Source organism: Hemibagrus wyckioides, linkage group LG28 (genome assembly GCF_019097595.1).
Source record: "Hemibagrus wyckioides isolate EC202008001 linkage group LG28, SWU_Hwy_1.0, whole genome shotgun sequence".
Taxonomy (NCBI): Eukaryota; Metazoa; Chordata; class Actinopteri; order Siluriformes; family Bagridae; genus Hemibagrus; species Hemibagrus wyckioides.
Window position 1 is genome coordinate 19115510 of NC_080737.1, and position 24014 is coordinate 19139523.

Genomic DNA, 24014 nt, shown 5'->3' on the forward strand with positions numbered 1-24014 from the left:
GGTTTGACCTCAACTGAAAATCTGTTCCTCAGAGTGAGGCAGAGGAGCTGTCTCAGAGCAACCGGACATAACTCCAGATGTAGTCCATCAACAGTGACGTGTTTATTTTCAGTGTTAGAACTTTGGCACCGGAGACACAACTTCGAGCAGTGAGCAGGAGCATTCTCAGGAGAGTTTAAGAGAGAAAATCTTGTTAGTTAGAAAAGTTTGTGTAAGAGTCTGTGTTTCATGAGACTCATGAACTGATCGACTCCTGTAACTTCCACTGACTTACTAATAAATAATATTGTTTATGAAAGACGCTTCGCCATTTTACACCATTCTCACCATTCTTTTTCACCTCTGTTAGAAGTTACCTCGGACTCTTACAAAGCACTGACACTGAAGACTCCTTCCAGAAGCATTAAATAAAAACCTCCTTCATTCTGTACAAAGACCCTTGTGAAGGTGCTGTTACCATGGAAACCGTAACACATCATTATAAACCTGGGATCTGCTGTTACAGCTGGAGCGACTGTCACAGCTGCTGTTTGTAATTAAGTGATTTTTATTTTATACTTATTATATGTATATTATATATATTAGATGTATATCATACTATTCTTATTTCTTATTTCTCATTTTAATTAAATGACACTTAATTCAAAGACAAATCGAGTAGTTGGATGTGATAGTAAACATTCAGAATGATGTGTTAGGTCTGTTTATGCTCTTATTGTACTGTTCAAGTGAATGTGGATTTAATTAAAGATGTATTAATATAATTGTAGTACACATGGATAAACTGAGATTTTCCATTTACTGATACCAATGTAGCTCCAGTGTAAAAGATTTTTTTTTTGATGAAAAATGAATGTTTCATCTCGGCCAGTGACAGTCCAATAAAACTCTTACGCAAATGTGGTGTGTTAAATCTTAAGAAACATCCCGGGTCAGATTTATACTCCAACACAATAACACAATCTTGTATAAATCACAGAGTTGGAGTGCATACTGAGAGCTCAAAGGGGAACAAAAGAGACGTACTCAGAGACGTTCTCAAGCCTTGTGTTAAAATCTTTCCTCCGAAAAAAAAAATAAAAAGAAGTGAATGAGGACAACAGAGGGTCAGGCAGCGAGCGGCGATCCTTATCGGTCCAGACGGTCGCCGCTCTGGTGCTAACAGCGGCTCTGAGATTTATCTCGGCCTGGCGCTAATGAGCCGTTCAGCTCTCGGAAGTCTGGCGTAGGAGGCAGACGATATATCGGTATGACGTTGTACCGTGATAAATCGATGAGGGGAAATCTTAAGGCATGTAATCATTCGTTTATTTATTTATATATTTATTTATTAATTTTTTTACGAGATAGCCAGACAGATGTTATACGCTAATCGATGTTCAGTGGAGCTGAAGCAGTTTAATTCCACACTGTGACACTAAAAGGCCTTAATTAAAATCAGGCAGCGTTTATGAGTAAGAAGTGCTAAGGGAATTAAGCGCATCTCCACCAGCGCTGCTTTGATCTACCTCTGGTTTTTATACAAAGTGTCTTGTTAACATGTTGCATCGAATGGGAATTAAGACTCGAGTGGAAAATTCCACTGAGCTCCGTAGGAACGTCGGATCGAACGGCTGCCTTCTCTGTCTGAAAATATTCCAGCAGCCCACACAGAATGCTCTGAGGTACAAAAAAAAATGCGTCACACACAGGAAGAGGGGCAAAAACAGCATAAACAGAGTCAGCTGAAGTGAAGACAGAGAGAGAGAGAGAGAGAGAGAGAGAGAGAGAGAGAGATAGGGACAGAGGGAGGAAAAATGAAAAAACTGGCAGTCGAGTGGAGTCTGGAGGAAAAGACAGGGGGATTGTTAATTGCAATTTGGAGATAAAAATCGGACTCTAGGAGCGACAAGAGGTCGCGTCATTGGGTCTCCCTGCCACCCTGTCTGGCGGGGGCAGTTGTGCACAGGAATGAAAACACAGCCCCGTGCTATATGCTAATGTGAGCATGCTAAAATTAGCGTATTGTTTGCTCTTGACTGTTAACTAAATACATGACGCAACGTTAAGGAGAAATATGGCTGGAATGGGGGCATTTGGCCTGGAACATATACGTTTGTGCCTTTAGGTCAGTGGTATTTAACATTTTGCCATGGAGGCAAATTCAAAACATTTTGGCTAATGACCTTTGTGTAGAAAATTGTTTCCAGAGGCATTTAATTTAAGGCCAAGGACATCTGGACAGGGGCATTTTCATGGGGCTTATGGGTCAGGGATAGTTGGACAGAGGTATTTAGATTGTGCCATTTGGAACAAGGACATTTGGACTAGAAATTTTAGCTTGGTGTGTTCGGTACAGGAACAGGAGAGGGAGATTTAGCTTGGGGCTTTTGGCTCATCGAGGCTGGGGCATTTTTGCCAGAGACATTTAGGCAGCAGTATTTGGGTCAGGACAAATGGGGTAGTTGTGTTTTGACTGAGGCATTTGGTTATATGGATAGAGGATATTTGGTGAAGGCTTTGGAGTGTAGAGCAATTTGCCTGAGGGCATTTTGTGGCATACGGGACCTTTTGGCTAAGGGAATTTTGGGGCATATGGGGCATTTTGGCTGAGGGCACAGTGACACTGGTATTTTTGGCTGAGGGCAGGGCATTGTTGGAATTTGGCTCAGGTAGATTTTGGAGTGGGGGTATTTCACAGGACATTTATGTTGGGGCACTTGGAAGAGTGACATCAGGAAAGGGGCATTTAATTTGGGGCACTTGTTTCAGGGATGTTTGGGCAAGATAGAAACGTGGAAAATGGTGGGGTATTTAGGATAAGAATTTGGACTGGGGAGTGTTTCCATGGGAATATATGTAGGAGCATTTAAGCCAGGGATGAAAATGAGGTCATTTGGTGCAGGCATTTGGGACACTTGTACATGGGGCATTAAAACAGGGGTATTTACGCTGGGTCTTTTGGGTCTTTGGGATGTTTGAACTGGGGAATTTTTAGTTGGGGCATTTAGCTGCAGGTCTTTGTGCTCATTTAGGAGGTGGGGTATTGAAATTTAAGGGCAAGCGCACTTTGTCTGGGGCATAGAGGGCAACTGGGCACGGGGTCATTTGTCTCAGACTTGGCCAGGCTAATTTGGAAAGAAAGGAAGTGCTTTATTTGTCTACAGGAGGGGGATTTTTCTCTCTATGATTTAACTTTTTTTTTTTTTTCTTTTTTTTTTGTCTAACATCAGAGGAGACGTCCGTCATCTCTCTGACTCTCTCTGTCTGTTTCCCTGGCGGCCTATTTTTTCCGTTTCTTACTCGGCGGGGCAGGAGTGGGCCGGTGACGCCACTGGGCCGCTGGGTATAGTCGTTACAGTCGTTATGTAATGGCGCCCTGATCGCTAAGCTCTTCCTCAGGATATCGTTCCCTGTGGCTCCACTGAAGCTCTCTTTCTCCTTCTGTTCTTATATACATGCTGTCTCGCTCTCTTTATTCATCCCTCTTCTTTACCTTTATCTCTCCCTCACACTCGCACGCTCTCTTTCTTTTTCCCTCAGACCCATGTTGTCTCAGCTAAGTGTTAAACAAGTGCATCATGGGAATCCAGCTGTGTAATAGAAGTGATAAATCCATAAGTGCACTTTAGTTTCATTTGAAATCGAGCTCAAAAGCTTGGGATGTAATGCGGAAACGTCATTTACGCCATCCGTACACTGAGAGGCCTGATTCTGCTGAATGCTTTGAATTTAAATAGAATTACTCATTTTATATTTCATTCGTTTTAGAGATCATTTGCGAAACAGAGATGCTTTTTTTTATTTAAAAGCCAAAATAGGAACAAACTTCTGCACTCTATCATACATCATTTCTCATATATCTTCTACCGTATTATCCATGTTCATCACCTAACTGACATAAAGGCTTCATAAGTCTTCATAAGTCCATAAAGTCTGCACTGATTTTAAGCACTGTACCTCCTGCTTTGCCACGTCCTGCCTAGAAAACACAACCATGACCAGATTTAAAACCCAGAATGCACCTTGCTTTGGACATACAAAACAAACCCGGTCCAGCCTAGTGACCATGTACACGTATACACAGCATTATACTACAGCGCTGATGAATTCTACATTCTGATTGGTCAGTGGGGGTTGTTTTATTTTGTTGGGATATGTCGTAACACGTTTCTAACGCAACAGCTCAATCACTGGGACTTCAGTACAGCGGACGCTCCGCATCGCCTGTGAGGTAAAGAGACAATAATTTGGGGTTTATGGAAGGAGTCTCCAGTGTCAGCGTTTTTTGTATATATCATGACATCTTCAGGACTGAGGAGTTTGCAGTTCTTCTTTGCAGTTTCTCAGAAACTGTAAATAGCTGCTAAGAAATGTAAACGAGAACAGGAACTTGTTTTGCAGATGTTCCAATGATATGAAATGTAACTATAAATAGACTTTTTGTAAAAAATAAATAAATAAATCGATAAATAGTTTTTGGTACAGTGTTATGAGAGGACGCAAATCAGCTTTGTGACAGTAAAGTCTGCTTCTCTTTCCACTGCACCATCTACAGAGCATCAGGTGTCTCGTGCTGATTTTTTATTTCGGCAGCCTGCTAAAAGTTGCCAAAATCTCAGCTGATAATCAGATCGTGTGTTTACACGATAACAACGCGTCTACGTTGATAAGTGGCTCTTTCCCAAGCAGGCAACAATGTCCCAATTTGGCTGGTGCTCAGGAATCTGAACCTGAATAAATATACCATGATGCACGCCCACTGTTGAAAGAATAGAGGGTTCTTTTAGCCAGCTGAGGTATTAATAACAACAACCATTTCCTCAGATTGAACAGAATTTCCTTACGTGATATATTCACGTGGCTTTACGTCTAACGACGGGACTCGCCGATCAAACTTTATCCAGTCTGACCTTCGAAGCTTGGAAAAGTGCTGGCACACTGTACTGGTATTTTAATAAGACGTGAACGCTTCAGCACCAGACTGGAGACCAAAACTGAGTTCTGGGTTCAAGCTGCTTTACTGTGCTATATAAAGTCCTCATACTCTACCTCACTCGCACAACAACATGAATATTTACCACTTCAAAGTATGCACGAGTTGCTGTTTTCATCCCACAATGCAACATTTCATTTTCAAAATAAAAGTCAGGACGAGAAGAAAAGCAAAACTTCAGGAGGTAGCTACATGTACAGAAATACATAGAAATATAAACAAATTGTGAAACACATTCTTCTTCAAAAATATTCTGATTATTTCTTCTTAGTTTACATTTTATTTTCATATTCAAATGTTCTGTTATTTTTTTATTTTATTTATTTATTATTATTTTTGTTTACTGTATTTGAACTGCCTTGTTTTTAATTTTGTTTTGTTTTTGTAGAAGATGAAAATTATGCAAGCTCTATTTTCCCATATACGTAAATCAATATGTTTATAAAACCTTTTTACGTAAATGGAAAAATAGAACTTTATATATAAACACACACATTTTATTAAATAAATAAATACATAAATAAATAAATAAATTTGGAAGTTATCTCTCCATCTCTAACACTCTATCACATCAAGAAATATGTGTCATTAATAGAAATCCCAGAATATACACTCTCAGTTCTTGCAGGTTCTTCAGCTGTCCATCTGTGAGGAACCCTGACAGTTCCAACACCAAGTAGACTCTTCTTTGGACACTAAAACCCCTAAATTATCAGATGAACCCATAACGAACCCCTTCTCTCTCTGAGCATGTCTCTCTGGGTAATTAATGTCACTCCAGTGATCTTTAAGCTTTATTTTTTTTCTAAGTACAGAAATAAGAAACTCCCTGAATTACAGATTAAAGACGCTTGAGGTGGAAATTCCAGATCTTTCAAGTGCTCATTTCTTGTTGTTGCACCCTCGCTATCACATTACCAGAACGGTACACAGCTGTCAATCCTAAACCTTTTCTTTTGACAGCTGATAGCCTAGAGAAGTTCTCTGGTTCAATCCTTTGGGAAAACCTCACAGAAGGCTTCCCCCTTTAAAAAAAAATGAAAGTAAAAAAAAAAAAAAAGTTCCAAGTAAAGTAAGAAAACATCCAAGGAACCCTCAAGGGAGCCTTTTTTTAAAGAGTGAAGGTATAAGTGTGTAAAGGTACGAACTCTCGCATTTCAGACAGAACCAGCATGAGACAGCAGTGTTACCTGAAGCTGCAGCAGCACTGAAGATCATCAGCAAAGCCAAAGTAGTTGTGAAGGTCTCCATGTCTGAAATCAGTGTCCTTCTGGAGCATACACTTCAGAAGTTTATCCCTCTGTTAGCCGGCACCTGAGGTTCCAGCACTGTGCGTGTGTGAGAGTGTTTGGTTGTATTTCAGGCACTAATCACACCCGTCCGGCCTTGACGCTTCCTGGCAGGGCAGAAAAGGAGGCGGCGTTAAGGGGGGAAATCTCATGGGGCTCATTTTAACCAATAACCATGGAAGATGCCTCTGTTTTCTTTTTTCTTACACTGTTTGGATAGCTCTGTAAAAGTTCCTGCTGGACCACGGCACGCTAAAGAGCCTGATAAGATCCAGATGCGTGACTCGGGCTTAGCAATTTTTTATGCAATTCGTACGTATGCACTAATCAAATGTTTACAGCATGCCATTAAACCCTGTGGTCCAATTTCCAACATGAAAGTGTGTGTGTGTGTGTGTGTGTGTGCTCTGCTTTAGCTGAATCTTTTCATAACTCAGTTCTACTACTTTAATTTTTTGTTTTGTTTTTTTATTACAAACGTTAACATTAAGCAAAGTCAGTGTGCTAAAGGACTACACTGTACATCAATACACGTGCACGTGATTAAGAAATATATATATTTATTTTTATTAAACATGGGCGTTTGTCATGAATAAGTAAACCTAAGTTGGTTAAATATCTAAAAACGAAACTATTACACGTCTGTGTTTTTAATACGTTTCATGAAACAACTATAAAATAAAATTAAACGAAATAACCGTAAAGCGTTACCATGGTTACCGCAGATCGCGTATTATTTCGACGTACTAACACGTTTCTACGCACGTCTCCATGGTGACTCGGAGCCCGTATGAAAGCTCAGTGAACATAACGCTTCTTTCTGTACAGAGTGGAAACTACAGAAGTTGTATTATTAGTGACAGGACTAAAAGAAATTCGACATTCATTATATAAAGTCCTCACCTTTAAACAGACGGAGCTCCGCGCTTTTGTTTTTTTGTTTTTCTGGGAGAGAATTTTCTGCGTTAAGTTTCTCCTCCGTGAGATCAGTGAGCAGTTGAGAGAAAACTCTCACGCACGCGAGCCGGTCCGAGGCAGGACACGCCCACTTCCTAGTCATTCTTACTGTACTGTAAAGCAGTAAACTGGCACTAGAGGGCGCGCGAAGGAAGGTCACGTTAATTGGCGTTAATGGATGTGACGTCATCAGGCATCAGTCTCAGGTCGACAGCATGGACACACTTCTATAATATTTTTTTTAAAAAACGGGTTATTTATTACTATATATAATTTTTTTTAACATATCGTTTTATAGTATAGTTTTGCATTTTATATTCAACTATATATTCTTGTTTTATATATAAATATATAATATATAATATATATAGTATATTTTACAATTTTTATATATAAAATCTATATTTTAGAACAATATTTTATATCCTTTATTTTTTATATGTAAATAAATAAATTAATTAAATTTTTACATTTTATCTTGATCAAACACATTTATTTGACAAATATAAAAAAATGTAAAACATTTTTTTTCTTTCTAATTCCTCTGTAAGACATGGCAGAAAAAAGTCTCTGAACTGGCTTTGTTATTATTTATTAAAAGAAAAAGCAGAACATCTCGATCGTCTAAACCCTGAAGGTTTGAGTTATTTTTTTAGTGTTTAAAAAACTATCTATTCATAAACACGATGGTGACAGTGATAGATACAACTTTAGTGTCATTGCAGAGTACAGGTACATAGCAACGAAATGCTGTTTAGCATCTACCAGAAGTGCAAATAGTAGACATTTTGGACCTGTATCTCCTCCTGGATGGAAGGACTGGGGAAGGATGGTGACTCGGGTGGGAGGAGTCTTTGATTATTTTGTGTGCTCTGCACAGACATCTACTGTGGTGAAGAGACTCAATGGCAGGTAGTTGGGTGCCGATGATGCATTGGGCGGTTTTCACAACACTTTGCAGTGATTTCTTTCCACACACCGTGGAGCTGCCATACCACACTGTGATGGAGCTCGTCAAGATGCTCTGAATAATGCAGTGGTAAAAGTTGGTAAGGATCTTGGGGGATAGGTGAACTTTCTTCAATCTCCTTAGGAAGTAAAGACGCTGTTGCGCCTTCCGAACCAGAGTTGAGGTGTTCAGATGCCAAGACAGATCCTCAGAGATGTGGACGCCCAGGAATTTAAAGCTGGAGACACGCTCTACTTCAGACCCGTTGATGTAAATAGGGGAGTGTCTGCTGCTGTTAGATTTCCAGAAGTCCACGATGAGCTCTTTGGTCTTTGTGGCATTAAAAGTGAGGTTGTTCATGGAACACCATGCTGACAGGCTTTGGATCTCCTCCCTGTAAGCTGATTCATCATTGTTGCTGATTCGACCAACAACTGTGGTATCATCTGCATACTTGATGAAGACGTTGGAGTTATGTTGTGGAACACAGTCATAGGTGAACAGGGAGTAGAGCAGTGGGCTCAGCACACAGCCTTGTGGGACACCGGTGTTCAGGATGAGGGTTGAGGATATGTGATTACCCAACCTTACAGACTGAGGTCTATTTGTTAAAAAGTCCATAATCCAGCTGCATATGGATGTGCAGATACCCAGGTCACTGAGCTTAGTGATCAGTTTACTAGGGACAACTGTATTAAAAGCAGAGCTGAAGTCAGTGAACAACATCTGAATGTATGTAGCATCCTCTGTAGACCTTTTTGGGTGATAGGCAAATTGGTGTGGGTCCAGTGTAGGTGGGAGACATACTATGAGGTGACTAGCTTCTTAAAACACTTCATAACAATGGGGGTCAGTGCAACTGGGAGGAAATTGTGTGACATCCTGGTCACACAAAGAAGTAGTTGCAAAGCGAGCAAAGAAGTAGTTGAGCTTGTCTGGGAGGAAGGCATTGCTGGTAGGTAGAGACTGTATTGTTGGTTTGTGGTCAGTGATGGTCTGGATGCCTTTCCACATGCGTCTGGGGTTGGACTTGCAGTGGAAGTGCTCCTCGATACGTAGTTTATGTGCATGCCTGGCTTTCCTAATGCCCCTTTTCAGGTTGGCCCTGGCTCTGCTGTAGTCCTCTGCATTGCTGGATTTAAAAGCAGCATCTCTTGCTTTCAGCAAGAGGTGGACCTCAGAGTTCATCCATGGCTTCTGGTTAGGAAAGTGTTTCACATGTTTGACAGTGGTGACAATGTCAGTACACATGTTTATATGGTCCAGTACAGACGATGTATAGATGTTAATGTCTGTCTGTGTGTCTGAGGTGGCCTGTGAGGTGAACATGCTCCAGTCAGTGTCTTGTAGCTGTTGCTGTAGTGAGGAAATGCCCCTCTCCGGCCATACCTTCACCGTCTTCACTGATGGTTTCACAGGTTTGATGAGTGGTGTGTATTTGGGTAGCATGAACAAAGAGAGGTGATCCAACTGACCCAAGTGGGGGAGGGAAATGGCCCTGTATGCCTCAACAATGTTGGTGTAGACATGGTCCAGTGTGTTGTCCCCTCCAGTAGTGCAGGAAACATGCCGATGAAATTTGGGAAGTACAGATTTTAAGTTGGCGTGGTTGATGTCGATTATATCACGATAAAGCTTTGTATTAATAATATATATAGTATGCACTGAATGTTTACATCCAACACACTGCATCTTGATCTCTCTACAGTGCTCCATACACACCAGTGCATTGTGGGTATTCTGTAGCAGCATGAGGATGTCTTTTAGATCCTCCCGGTTGATATTAGTGCATTTTATTGATATTAGCATTACACAATGAGAACTGCTGCTTCTCCTGCTTTTCATGTACTGATTTTCTATTGCTCAGCTGCAGAGTCCCCGAGACTCACTACAAGCTTTTCAGTCATCTTTGTGCAAATAAACCTGAAATTCCAACCTGAATAGGATTTCACAAATAACGCAAAAGCTCAGGGTCTGAGACGCTGTCATTAAAAAAAACAATAAAAAGTGTATAGAAAAGTTCACAAATACAGACTCTCATTTCAACACAATACACAACCTTCAAAACTCTCTCTCTCTCTCTCTCTCTCTCTCTCTCCATCACTCTTTCTTTCTCTCTCTCCATCACTGTTTATCTCTCTCTCTCTCTCTCTCTCTCTCCATCACTCTTTCTCTCTCTCTCTCCATCACTGTTTCTCTCTCTCTCTCTCTCTCTCTCCACCACTCTTTCTCTCTCTCTCTCATCACTCTTTCTCTCTCTGTCCATCACTGTCTCTCTCTCTCTCTCTCTCTCTCTCTCTCTCTCCATTACTCTCTCTCTCTCTCTCTCTCTCTCCCTTTCTCTCTCTCTCTCCATCACTCTCTCTCTCTCTCTCTCTCTCTCTCTCCCTTTCTCTCTCTCTCTCCATCACACTCTCTCTCTCTTTCTCTCTCTCTCTCCATTTCTCTCTCTCTCTCTCTCTCTCTCTCTCTCTCTCTCTCGCTCTCTCACACACACACATGTGTCTAGGTTTCTGTGCTTAAAGCAGGCATGCATGATTGACAGCCAAGTAGACACGCCCCCAGAGTCCTGATTGGCTGGATGTTGGAGGTCCACATCAGTTGTCTTGTCCAGTCTTAGAAACAGCAGAGACACGACAGATATTTTTATTCCATGCTGTGAGCAGAAACTGCACCTGATATTCCACACAGAGACTGGGAATTCATTCTCCACAGCTCACTACACACACACACACACACACACACACACACACACAATCACACACGAACAGCTTAGTGGCCGTGTTGAAAACCGCCACAGACTCACGTCCGGAGTAAAACAGGGAGCAAAAAATAGGCCACAAAGGAGTGGAAATCATTTCCCAGCTTTACTCAGACTTTACTCAGACTTATGGCTAATTTTAGTAACACAATAATGTGACAGCGAAGCAACATCAAACAACACGCTGAAAATTCATACATTAGACGGTTAATAAATATGAGCGTGATGTAGAAAACTCTAAAATCATCGTTTTTCATCGTTTATTTGAAACATCACATTGTCTAGGATTTTGTTTTTATCTGTAAATCAGAGATAAAAGATTTTCATCCTCCACAGTTCCCATCACCTGCGGAGTGCCACAAGGCTCTGTTCTGGTTTTATTTTCTTTACACTTGCTCCATATTTGCCCGGTTTTCAGCATCACTAGCTTTCCTATCACTGTCATGTGAATGATGACTCATGACTCAGGAAGTAGGTATCTCTACTTCCTGTCCTCTTTTAGACTCTTTAGTCCACATTAAAGGCTGGATGAATGAAAACGTCCTTCGGCTAAAAGAGTAAAAGACTGAGGTCATTTTGTCTTTAGTCCTTCACATCTGTGACAGCTGGAGCTGGAGTCTAAAACGTCTACAAGCTAAGATTAAGAGTCATTTTTTATTCTAAATTAAAATTGGACAAACAGATAAATTCCAAATAAATAGTCAGATCTAGTTTATTCCAGTTCAGGAGACTTCAGAAGATGAACTTTTCTCACATACAAAGATCTTGAGCATGATATGATTTCATCCAGGCCATAGCACCCGATTTTATTCTTTGTTCTAAAGCCTTGCATGGACTCGACTCTGTTCTGTTAATTAAAAGTTTATAATTTTTGTCAGATTCAATAACTCATTTAAATCATCTCCTAATAGTTTTTTCTTTCCTATATGAATCTATAATCTGCCCTGAGTTTTTTTATTTATTTATTTTTGCTACTGTCTAGCTGCTTATTTTCTGGTCTTAATTATTATTATTATTATTATTATTATTATTATTATTATTATTATTATTATTATTATTATTATTGTTGTTGTTGTTGTTGTTGTTGTATATTTATTTTCATAATTATTTGTGACCATTTGATGTATTTTATTTCTTGATTATTGTCTGATGTGCAGGACTCTGGTCCACACGTGTGCTGTGTTAAATGTGTTAGATAAATAAAAATGACCTTTACTTTGGATTTAATTTATATTTTTATTTCATTATTTACTTTTATTATGTAATTTTAATATGTTTTCATAGGTCATATGGTCATATTCATATAGGTCATATTCAACATGTTATATAAATAAATATGGCCTTGACATTTATTTGTTTGTTGGTTTATTTTGCTTGACATTTTATAAAAACTCTTTTTTTTCTTTTTTTTTATACTACTTTGGATTTATTTTATTTTATTCTATTATGCAATTTTAGTATGTTTAATCAACAAGCAGAACTCAAAACCCAATTCAATTAAAGTCACAGTCAGTGAAACACACACACACACACACACAAGAATTCTGATTTCACACCAAAAACACACACCACTGCAACTTTATTATATTATTATTTCTTTATATTTATATATCTAAAACTGTGCTCATATTGCATCTTATTATTATTATTGTTGTTGTTGTTTTTGTTGTTTTGTTATTACTATTCTTCTTCTTATTATTATTATTATTATTATTATTATGATTTTTTTTATTATTATTAATTATTATCATTATTAACACAGCTCAGGAGTGTCTTCTTCCTGGTTGTTGTCAGTGATGCTCATGACTGAGGTATGTCTAAGATGAAGGAAACATTTTTGGCATTTCCTGGAGTCTGGTGTTGTTTGTGCTCGCGAGGTTCTGCACGTAGGCTTCCCCCGGCGCGCGGCAAGCTCTGCAGGTTTCAATAACAGGAAGTGAGGTACTGTCGTTTGAAGAGGTGCTGTGCACTCGTACCACCAAGCCTGAGTGCTCACGTTTCCTTACGACCCTCAGAGGAGACTCTCAAGGCCACAAACTAAAGAGACACACGTTCACGTGTTAGAGTGGCGCTGAGTTTGGACTCTCTAAAGGTCATTAATGCTATAAATACTGAACTGGTAGATGATACATGTCATGTCTTAGTGTTCGGATTTCTCCTAAATCAGACAGGCGAGACGATTATTACGTTTAGACTCTGGTTTTGTGCCGAGAAGACGGCAAGTGAAACGTGAAACTGAACAGAGTTCTATTTGAAAAGAAAATTAATTCGATTCTTTGGAAATTTCCAAATAGCAACATCAATTACTTTTAAATGGTTCTTCTTCTTTTCTAAAACGTGTTGTATCTCCTACATGATTAACACCTTCACTGCACACGTTTATTAGTGCTAGTTAGTGCTAGTTCTAGCTAGTATTATATTAGCCTTTTTTATAATAAAACTGCACTGGTGTGAATGATGGTGTCACTTCTGTGAATCAGAGCTTTAATGAACGCTAGCATGAGAGTTCTTCTTCTTCTTTAAAACGTGTTGTATCTCCGACACGATGAACACCTTCACTGCACACGTTTATTACATTTATTACACTGCATAAACTTGCTGAAGTAAATAAACATACCCACACGTGTGACTCTGGTGAAGTGTGACTTATGCTAGTTCTAGCTAGTGTTAAATTAGCATCTTTTATAATAAAACAGCCCTGGTGTGAATGACGCCATACTTCTGTGAAACAGAGCTTTTAAAGAGCACTAGCTTGAGAGTTCTGCAGGTCAGAGATGAGGTTGAGGTCAGTTAGCACTGCTCATGCTACAGTGGTTATAAAGAATTCTTCAGTTCACATGAAGCTTTATGCATTACGGTCAGTTTTGTTATTTTCCTTTGATACTCTTTTAGCAGAGATGAATTTTCTCCTCATCATCTTAGTTACTGTGGAGAAATTCCTGCAAACTGGGAAGTGCTCTCATATAAGAGGATTTTTAGCCAAGCACCCCAACACGAGCTGAGGGTTCTGTTTGCTGTAGGTTTCTGTTTGTTGCCCTTGCACCCCAGAGATGATCTAATAAATAAAAACAATTTGCTATAGGAAGGTTTAAATGCCTTCCGTCTCCTCTGCAGACCAGAAGAATCTTGATGAACTGCTCTTTCATTGCTCCAACAAACGCCATCCACTCACTCTTCAAGTCTCAGGAGCACTGTTGCTAAGTAACTGGGAAACACAAGCACCGATCCTGAGCTAGCTAATGACTGAAGTTAGCCGTTAAGCTGGTTAGGGCGTTAACATAAACAGTGTGAACAAACTGTACAGAATTATAGCGACATTTTCCTCAGACGTGTTGGTAAATGATGACTGTGTTAGCATCCATCCATCCATTGTCTATACCCGCTTTATTCCTAATTAGGGTCACGGGGGTCTGCTGGAGCCTATCCCAGCGCACACAGGGTGAAAGGCAGGGGTACACACTGGACAGGTCACCAGTCCATCACAGGGCCACACATATAGACAGACAACCACACACACTCACACGGACAATTTAGAAGTACTGATCAACCTAATGTACATGTTTTTGGACTGTGGGAGGAAACCGGAGTAAACCCACACAGGCACAGGGAGAACATGCAAACTCCACACAGAAAGGCTCCTGCCTGTTTGACCCAGGATTCGAAGCCAGGACCTTCTTGCTGTGAGGCAACAGTGCTAACCACTTAGCCACCGTGCTAGCATTACCTGTTAATTCAGGGTTTAAAAAACAAAACAACTTTCACAGTTCATCAAATGTGTCAAAAAAAATAAATAGTAAAAAATTGATTTAATGTGGATTTTGATGGCTGAATTGAAAATGCGACCCATAAAACACGCTGTATTTAGCTGCTACAGTGCACTCGGTATCAAATAAGAACATTTCAAATTGTCCAGAGCACTGTTGTTTTTAATCTCCTGATGACCACACCCTGACACTTTTTTTTTTCTCAATAAACGTCCAGCCAAGAGTCCTGCGCGTGTTGTGTAGCTGCAGACTGGACGCCCCTCATCAGGTTTCAGAGGGACATCCTGATCCGCTCCTGAGCATGACTTCTTCTTCCCTTTCCTCACCAGGCCACTGTTCCTTGGAGGATAACCCGGATACCTGCTGCATGGTGTTTTTCAGGCCCAGCAGGAAACGCCGGTGAGCTTGTGATGTGTGAGGAAGCCTGCAAACCTCCGATGATGTTCAAGAGCGTTTCCAATAACAGGAGCGCTGTGGCTCTTGGTGTCATGTTTGTGTGCTCGTCTGGCCAGACATGTGGCCTCATTATTCTTCAGTACACAATCACATCCTAACGTTTTGGGAAGCTGCAGGATGCTCTTCTGTTCTTCTGAACGGGGTTTGAGTGCAGCACCTGATGAACTCTGGGACCTTATTAAAGTCCTGGAATTCCTGAGTGACTTTTATGTGAGTTTGTGTTTATTTGCGTTTCTTTTTTGTCTGTCTGTCTAAGCAACACTAAAAAAAAAGGAGGAAGTGACCTCTTTGTTTGGTTCCATAAACCTGGAATGTTGACGATGATTTCCTGCTCTCTGGCGCCTTTTCAACGTCAGCGGCGTCAGATGGTCCTGTGTGATGATACCGGAGATGTCCACTAGAGGGTGCTCTTTCTTCACATTCGTCACTTCAATGACCAGCATTTCTGCATTCATTACATTTTTTTGCACATGACTTCAGTTCTCATTTCTGTACCACAGCACACTGATTAGGTTTTATTTATGTGGTATGATTTTGAGGATAAAATAAAATAAAATAAAAATGAAAAATAGCATATATTAAAAGTTCAAGACATGTTTACGTAAAAGCATCGATTCGAATAAAAACAGGGGGCTAATTGCATCAACTAAGGCTTTAAAAAAAACTAAATAAAATCAGATCTACATTTTATGAAATAAAAATAAGATATGAAAATAAAAATGAAATTAAAAAAAATATATATATATTCAATCATTTCTGTTCCAGTTCCTGGCTGAGAATTCCTCCAAAAACATGAAATAATGAAGTCACTCTTACTCACATACTTCTCTAATTGTGAAGTAAATCTTACTAATTAGCATGTAGATCGTTATCCTTACAGTCTGATTCTTTATTATAATGAGTTTTTTTTTTCTTCTGAGCTTGTTAACATTTTTACTTTCTCCTCAAGTCTAAAATAAACAGTCGAGCTGCACATTATATTGTGTTATTGATATAGTGGTGAAAGTTCGAGAGGAAGTTGTCGTCTAACTACTCTCTAAATGTGTGTGTGTGTGTGTGTGTGTGTGTGATTATTTTGAGAGAAGGTCTGTGTATTTTGGATGTATTCCCATCATTCTTTTGTTCCAACTAACGAAAACTGATCTTTAACCCTTCACCTGTATGAAGCTTGGAAATGAATAAACACACTGAAGTCTTATTATATTATATTATATTATATTATATTATATTATATTATATTATATTATATTATATTATATTATATACATCAATTATATTCTATTATATACATCTATTATCTATAATATTTTTTGTGGTGTATTAAATACATTTACATTTTTAACACTGTTTTTATTTTTTTTTTCTTTGTTTTTTGTCAGTTTTTTTCAGTATATGGTTTGTATTTAAAACATAGAATTGATGATTAAAAGGTAACGTTTTATTTTATTTATTTATTTTTTTAAATGTAAATCTAAAATATAAATCGGAGTAAAAATAATAATAATAATAATAATAATAATAATAATAATAATAATAATAATAATAATAATAATAATTAGGCCTAAAGTGAAGCAGCTGGGGGGGAGGGGGGGAGCGATCAAACAAACAAACAAACAAACAAAAACTTTTCTGTTAATGTTTTAATCTACTTAAAGTTAGCTTTCTGTCAATTATTAGCAGCTAACCGCTAGAGCTAACGGTTTATTTCACTTCACTTCCTGCTCCTGGAATGTGATGTGTGTAGAATTTAATTAAACCAGATAAATAAATCAGAATGTAGAAAATGTCATTTTTACTTCAGATACAGCATCCAGCATTTCCCACTGGAATAAGGAGCTTAATGTTGCCTCATATTTAGCATCATGCTAACTGCAGGTACGTGTAGGATCATGGAGTCCAGTCTCTCACGCTGTAACAGTCTCAGCTTCAACACTGGAGGCTTTTGAGCGCTGTTGCTAAGTAACTGAGAAACACAGGCCTAAGCTAGCTGACTGCTGAGGCAAGATGTTAATACAAACAAGCTTAAGGAAAAGATAAAGTAATAAAAAATGAGACCAGACTATCAGGAACGTCAACATTTACCTCAGATGTGTCGGTAAATTAGTGATAAAAAAATATCCCTGTGGCTAAAATTGACATATTTACACTTAGCATCAGCTGTAGCAGATGATTCAAGGTCAGAGTGAAAGCAAAAATACAAGCAAATTGTCTGGAATATCAACATTTACCTCAGATGTGTATGAAAATTAGTTATTTTCCTCTTCACTCGCTAACCGAGCTAACACGAGGCGTGCAATTCTGAGAGACATCAAATGATTTTTGCTTCAAAAATCATAAAATCATGAAAAAGTCATGAAAAACACACAGGAAACAGAATTCACTATGATTTATTATTTATTTAAGTGTTTATATATATATATATATATATATATATATATATATATATATATATATATATATATATATATATATATATATATTCAATTAATTTCTTTTTTTAGGTACAAATGTTATCACGGAGCCAGAGATGTCGTGTGTGTGTGTGTGTGTGTGTGTGTGTGTGAGAGGCTCATTTATGCCAGAAGTAAAAGATTTATTCTTTTTATTTTTTAGATTTTTTAGATGATATGTTAAAATATTGCGCTCTTGAGGCAGGATTTTAATAACGTCTAGGATTTTTACGAAAATATGTAAGAATTTAATTAATATTAATTATGTCTTTTCTACCTTTCAGAGAAGGCCATTTATAATATTTTGCGTGCACAGTTAGCACAATGCTAAATCAGCGGCTATAATCCTCTATTACTTGTTAGTGAACATTAGCATTGTAGCTATAGTGCAAAGCTGTCTCCATATGGAACAATAAAATATTAATAAGTCCATATTGTGCAGCGCTTCTAAAATAGATGTTTAATATTCTATTAAGAGTTTTTTTTCTTTTCAGGACTAAGAAATATCTGTGGACGTTCGCATTAACCTGTGGTACTTACAACGCAGGAAGTGAAGCGCTATCGATTGCTGTGTGTGGACATGTGGTACGGGCTGTCAGGGGTCAGCGCAGGACTACACGAAACAAGACAAAACACAGCAGAAGCCCTCGACGACTGGACGTGAGGCGTAAACAGGAGCAAAGTCTGAATACAAATGGAGCTGAGAGTGAGAGGAAGCGCTGATGTGGTCTCCAGTGACAACGGCATGAACTATTCATTAAGGCGAAAGCGGGCAGGCATAGGGCGTCTCCCGCTGGCTTTACTGCCCAGTTGTGTTTGTTTTTTTGAGCATCGCCTTGAGGTGTTTGAAAAAAAAACAATAACAACAACAACAACTACAGAATAAAGACCCAGACAAAAGTTCAAAGTTCATCTGATCAGCTTTTCTTTACTTCAGGTTATCGATCGCCTGGCTGACCAGTTTAAACACCTCGTCCACAGAAAGCTCTGAATCGATCTGAAAGAAAAGGAAACAGAAGGAGAGTTGAAGAAAAGCCTTTTTTATTTGATTGTGATTAAGACTAAACTCTCTGATAAGATGTTTTAGAAGATCCTCTAAGGAGCGGTCAGCAAACACTGCTTCAGAAAACACACACAAGTGCTGTCCAAAGTGACGTGATGTCGTTCTGTGTATTCCCGTTAGAGGGTCGCTCACCTTCCTGACGATGCCGCGACTCTCGTAGAAGGCGATGACGGGCTCAGTGGCTTTGTAGTAAAGGTCCAGACGCTTCTTAATGGTCTCCTCGTTGTCGTCGGAGCGGCCGCTGGTCTCTCCGCGCTTCATCAGCCTCTTCACCATCGTCTCGGCCTTGGCGTCGATGTACAGCAGCAGGGCAGGGGCGCCGATCTAATAAATAAATAAATATAAATAAATAAATGTTACAGGTGATACGTTAATGGTGGGTTTGTAGTGATGTTTAACTTTACGTTAATGCTAATCGTGTCACATTTTCTTTAATTCAGCAAATCATTCCTGTCAGAACTGAACACAGTAAGAGTGCTGCATTAAAAGCTTAATAAATATCCCCAAAAAAACAAAACAAGACAAAAAAAAACATTATCACATGAAGAGGTGCCTCAAGAAGAAGTTTGTCTAAATTTAATGTATTATTAAATAATAATAATAACAATTATTATTGTTATTATTATCATTATTATTATTATTATTATTATTATTATTATTATTAATTCAGTTTCTTTGTTGATCACGGTTTTGTTACTGCAGTTCAGAGTATATCCGCCAGGGGGCAGTGATGCAGCTGTTTTTTCGACTACGGAACTAAATAGTCAAAGACAAACGGGACAAAGAAAATAAAACTAAGCAATAAATAAACAAATAAATAAATTAATTAATTAATTAATAAACCATGATATTGTGCAATATATAAGTCGTCATAAGAATAAAAAATTGTCAACATTTTTTTGGATAATACATTTGATTTAATAAATAAATAAATAAATAAATAAATAAATAAATAAATAAATAAATAAATAAATAAATAAATAAATAAATAAATAATAGTAGTAGTAGTAATAATAATAATAATAATAATAATAATAATAATAATAATAATGTATATGACAATTATCTGTATCAGACTGCCCATAATTCAGGCACACATACTGTACATATTAACATGGTGTTTGTTTAATAATTCACATGTCCCATGACCATCTTCCTTGACCTTATCTGCATTCCAGTGAATTCACTGCCCAGGTGGGGCGAGAATAGGAAGTAAAGACAAAGCTTGTGTACCACAAACTGACAGACTCTCGATTATAAAGACGCTTTACAATACTGTGAAGTCCCTTAGTAACGACACAACAAACAGAAATCAATCAGACAGCAGGTTGATGATAAACAGGATAAATACATAATGTGAATCATCACCTTCTTCTCAAACTCCTCCCCCTGTTTGACCTCACGAGGATATCCGTCGATCAAGAAGCCCTTGGACACGTCGGCTTTGGCGATCATGGCGTCCTTGATCATGTCCAGTACGGTGTCCTGTAGAAAGAGGAGACAGAATCTGTTACTGTAACACTAGGACACACACGGACATCCGATTAATAAAAACAACTCACAGTAAATTTGACCCATAATGCACTGCGGGTGTGTGATGAAATAAAGCTAATACACCAAAAGTAACACAGTAAAATGTGGAACTACTGAGAGAGAAAAAAACAGAGATATTAAATATTATTTCAGGATGTTTTTTGTTTCACATTTTCTCAGAAGATAGGCACCAGAGGTCTCTCACCAGGGGCACCAGCTCTCCTTTCTGCATGATGGCCTGGAGCTGTTTGCCCCTCTCAGAGCCGGACGCCACCTCGGCACGCAGCAGGTCTCCAGAGGACAGGTGAGTGTAGCCGTACTTCTCCACCACCTTCTCACACTGAGTGCCCTTCCCAGAGCCGGGGCCACCTGAGGAGCACAGGAACCACAGAGGAACCCAAATAAACACAGATATTTATTACACAAAGGAACAAAGCAGTGATTAAACATGCGTACAGACGGACAGAGCTGAGAGGCAGAACCATCATGAGATGTTTATTTTTTAAATATATTAATATTTACTCACCCACAACAAAGATGATCTTAGCATCCTTAATTTTATCTGGAAATAAAGAACAAGAGTGCAAAAATATTCAGACAGACAGATTGATTGATAAAATACTTTGATAGATAGATAGATAGATAGATAGATAGATAGATAGATAGATAGATAGATAGATAGATAGATAGATAGATAGATAGATTTGCACATTTGAAATTAAAATTTAACATAATGTCTGTAAACTTTATTATCATACAATAAACTCTTGTTATAATTATCTAAAAATAAATATATAATTATAATGTTATAACGTTGTTTATAATTAAGTAATAAAATTAAAATAAATAAATAAATAAATAAATGTCTAAAACATATTTCAGTTTTTGTTGTTGTTGTTGTTGTTATTGTCGGTGACGTAATCACGTTGGCCACACTGACACCTTTTACATTTATTGCACTTATTTACGAACACTGACGCGGTTTAAATCATTTTGTCTATAATTTAAAAAAAAGGTTTAATTTTGTTTATTTACCCTCAGGATGTATTTTGCGGATCCGCGCACAGCAGATTGCCATGTTTCTGTCACTTTCTGTCTAAACCACTGAAACAGACTAATGAAGCTCAGCTTTTATAAAGTTCTGGGCTGCCATGGCAACAGCACCTAGGTAAAGCAGAATGCCTTCAGTTACTTCCGTATTTATCTGCAGTTGCTAGTCAACGCGAGACGTCAACGTGTCCGCCATATTAGATGGGTCAAGATTGACTCGTACACTAGTCTGAATTGAGACACGGATTTACAGAGGTAAAGGTGTCTGTAATTCGTCTTATGTTCAAGTGTTTAGCACGGAAGTTTCTTGTGAGACGTGTATTTCAACTTTAGAATAAAACACATGCAGAAAATAAAGTTATTTTTATTTAGCGCGCAAAGTCATGCGGACAAATCAGAAGCCGCCCTTACATCCGGGCATTTGTTTTTATATTTCGCGTGATCTTGGGCTAGCTACTTTAAATATGTAGATAAATAAATGCTACACACCCTGGCTAATAACAAATTTCTTGTCTCTAAAAACGTGTCTTCTTGTTAAGACACCAAGAATATCGTAAAGGGGCTTTTTTTCAATGACAGTTAGCTTTCAGTGTTAGCTAGCTCGTTTGGTGAGCGCGTGCTCTTGGGGCGTGTAGTTTTCGGTACGGAGAAATCAGGTTAAGATTTATACAGTAATAAATTGAACTATTTAAATGCTTAATAAACCATAAAACGTGTCGGTTCGGCACGAATGAAAGACAATACATATGTACAAATAAAATAATAATAATAATAATAATAATAATAACACAAAAGTGAATGGAAAAAAAAGAAAATAGACTGATTTTCTTCCAGGTGTGACATATGTAAAACGCAAACGAGTCCAAATTTTCTTTTAAAAATACATTTTTTTACAGAGCTCCTAATTCTTAAAACATCAGTGGTTTTCTAATTTTAATAATTTTTAAAAATTCTTTTAGAACTGATTAAAAAAAATAGAGCTACTTAAGTAAAATTTAAAATGTAAATATTTTATTACTCAAAACATTTCGCTAAATTGTGTATGCGTGTCATCTCTCATCTAAAATATAAAACAAGGTTGTAATCTTTATTATATCTTATTTATAATCTATTAATAAAAGCAATCTGGATTTAACATCAGCTACAGGGTGAGCTGAAATACACAACTCTGACCACTAGATGTCGCCAGAGACAACATGATTAACGTCAGCGCTTTATATCGGCTTGTAATAGTTTTTTTTTTTTTTTTTTTTATTTCTGCCTTTTATTCAGCTATGTTTCAAGCTTTTAAAGACAAGTCAGGTGTAATAAAATATCATTAGCATATACACAGGTTTGTTGAGATATTCCAGAAGGAAATGAGTGTGTGTTACCTGCCATGGTGTTGTGTTATGTTCTGGATGTTTCTGTAGATCAGAGAGAAACAGATGATGAGTAAAAAGCAGGATCATTTAAATATAATAAAACTCTGAATCTCTTGGACTCTGTTCCTCTGATACGTCTTTTTATTTTTCTGTGGAACTCATTTATCAGGATTTTGATTCTCAGGAACGACTGTTAAAAGAGCAGTAAAGCTGTGGACTGTGTCCTGACACGCCACCTACAGGCCTCCAGCCACACCTCTACACGCCCGAGACGCTGGAACCCACAGCACAGAGCTGGCCACAGGAGAGGAAGTGCACAAGGAGGTGATGTTCACAGTGTAGTGTAATTGCAGAAGTGAGACTTATCATCAGTGTGTGTTATTCTCAAAGGAAACGATGGTGTGTGTGTGTGTGTGTGTAAGTTCTCTTTAATATCGGATTATTAAAAGCTCAAATGCAGAAGGTTACACAGAATGACAGTAAAGAAGGAAGGGGGAAAAGGAAGGAAGGAAAGAAAAACAGGAAGAAGAGAAAGGGGGAAAATAAATAAGGTTCAGAACAACAGAAAAAAGAAGGAAGGAAAATGGAAGAAAGCCAGAAGAAGCAGGAAGGGAAAGAAATGAAAGGAAAAAGAAAGCGAAGCAAGAAAAAAATAGGGGAAATTAAAGAAAGGGAAAGGGAACTGGACGAGAAAGAGAAGAAGAAAACAAGGAAAAGATAGATAGATAGATAGATAGATAGATAGATAGATAGATAGATAGATAGATAGATAGATAGATAGATAGATAGATAGATAGATAGAGAAGATAAGAGATAAGAAGCAAGTAAAAGGCGAAAAGAAAAGGAACTGAAGAGAGAGAAGAATAACAGAGAAAAAACCAGAAGAAGAAAAGAAAGAAAGAAAGAAAGAAAGAAAGAAAGAAAGAAAGAAAGAGTGAAAGGAACAGAGAGAGAAAAAACAAAACAAACAAAACTTAAGCAGTTTAAATAAAGTGACAAATATAATGAGCTGATCTCAAAAGACCCCAGGACACACCCAGGAACTAACACTACACACACACACTCACACACACAGACACACTCACACACACACACGCTCATACACACACACACACACACACTGAACAACACAGACCATTATTTAAGTATTGTAGGTCTTACCTGCAGAGTGTGTGTGTGTGTGAGTGTGTGTGTGTGTGTGTGTGTGAGTGTGTGTGTGAGTGTGTGTGTTGGTTCCTGGGTCCGTCAGGATGGCAGGAGTAAACAGATCTCTCGACTCTTGTGTCTACATGCCTGAGTTATGTGGCCTGTGCCGACATTTATAGTGTGTGTGTGTGTTTGAACAAGTGTGTGTGTGTGTGATTGTGAGAGCTGCTGCACTGCTCCAGCAACACGATCATGGT

General features: G+C 38.2%; 2 protein-coding genes across 3 annotated transcripts in view; both read right to left on the minus strand.

The window, feature by feature from the left end:
- The window catches only part of eng (endoglin), a 35893-nt gene extending 28590 nt beyond the window's left edge, over nucleotides 1–7303 (minus strand). For both annotated transcript variants that reach the window (XR_009203894.1, XM_058382923.1), the window contains exons 1-2: nucleotides 7168–7303; nucleotides 6166–6371 (exon numbers count right to left, since the gene is read on the minus strand). Coding sequence is in view for 1 of the 2 variants with exons in the window: in XM_058382923.1 (XP_058238906.1) it covers nucleotides 6166–6226 (61 nt within the window). In the remaining variant the exon portion in view is untranslated. The remainder of the gene's footprint in view (nucleotides 1–6165; nucleotides 6372–7167) is intronic.
- An 11199-nt stretch (nucleotides 7304–18502) lies between these two features.
- The window catches only part of ak1 (adenylate kinase 1), a 13697-nt gene continuing 8185 nt past the window's right edge, over nucleotides 18503–24014 (minus strand). Inside the window, exons 2-7 of the mRNA XM_058382791.1 lie at nucleotides 22621–22653; nucleotides 20724–20759; nucleotides 20403–20566; nucleotides 20033–20149; nucleotides 18797–18988; nucleotides 18503–18598 (exon numbers count right to left, since the gene is read on the minus strand). Of these exons, the coding sequence (XP_058238774.1) occupies nucleotides 18530–18598; nucleotides 18797–18988; nucleotides 20033–20149; nucleotides 20403–20566; nucleotides 20724–20759; nucleotides 22621–22627 (585 nt within the window). The 5' untranslated portion in view covers nucleotides 22628–22653 and the 3' untranslated portion in view covers nucleotides 18503–18529. The remainder of the gene's footprint in view (nucleotides 18599–18796; nucleotides 18989–20032; nucleotides 20150–20402; nucleotides 20567–20723; nucleotides 20760–22620; nucleotides 22654–24014) is intronic.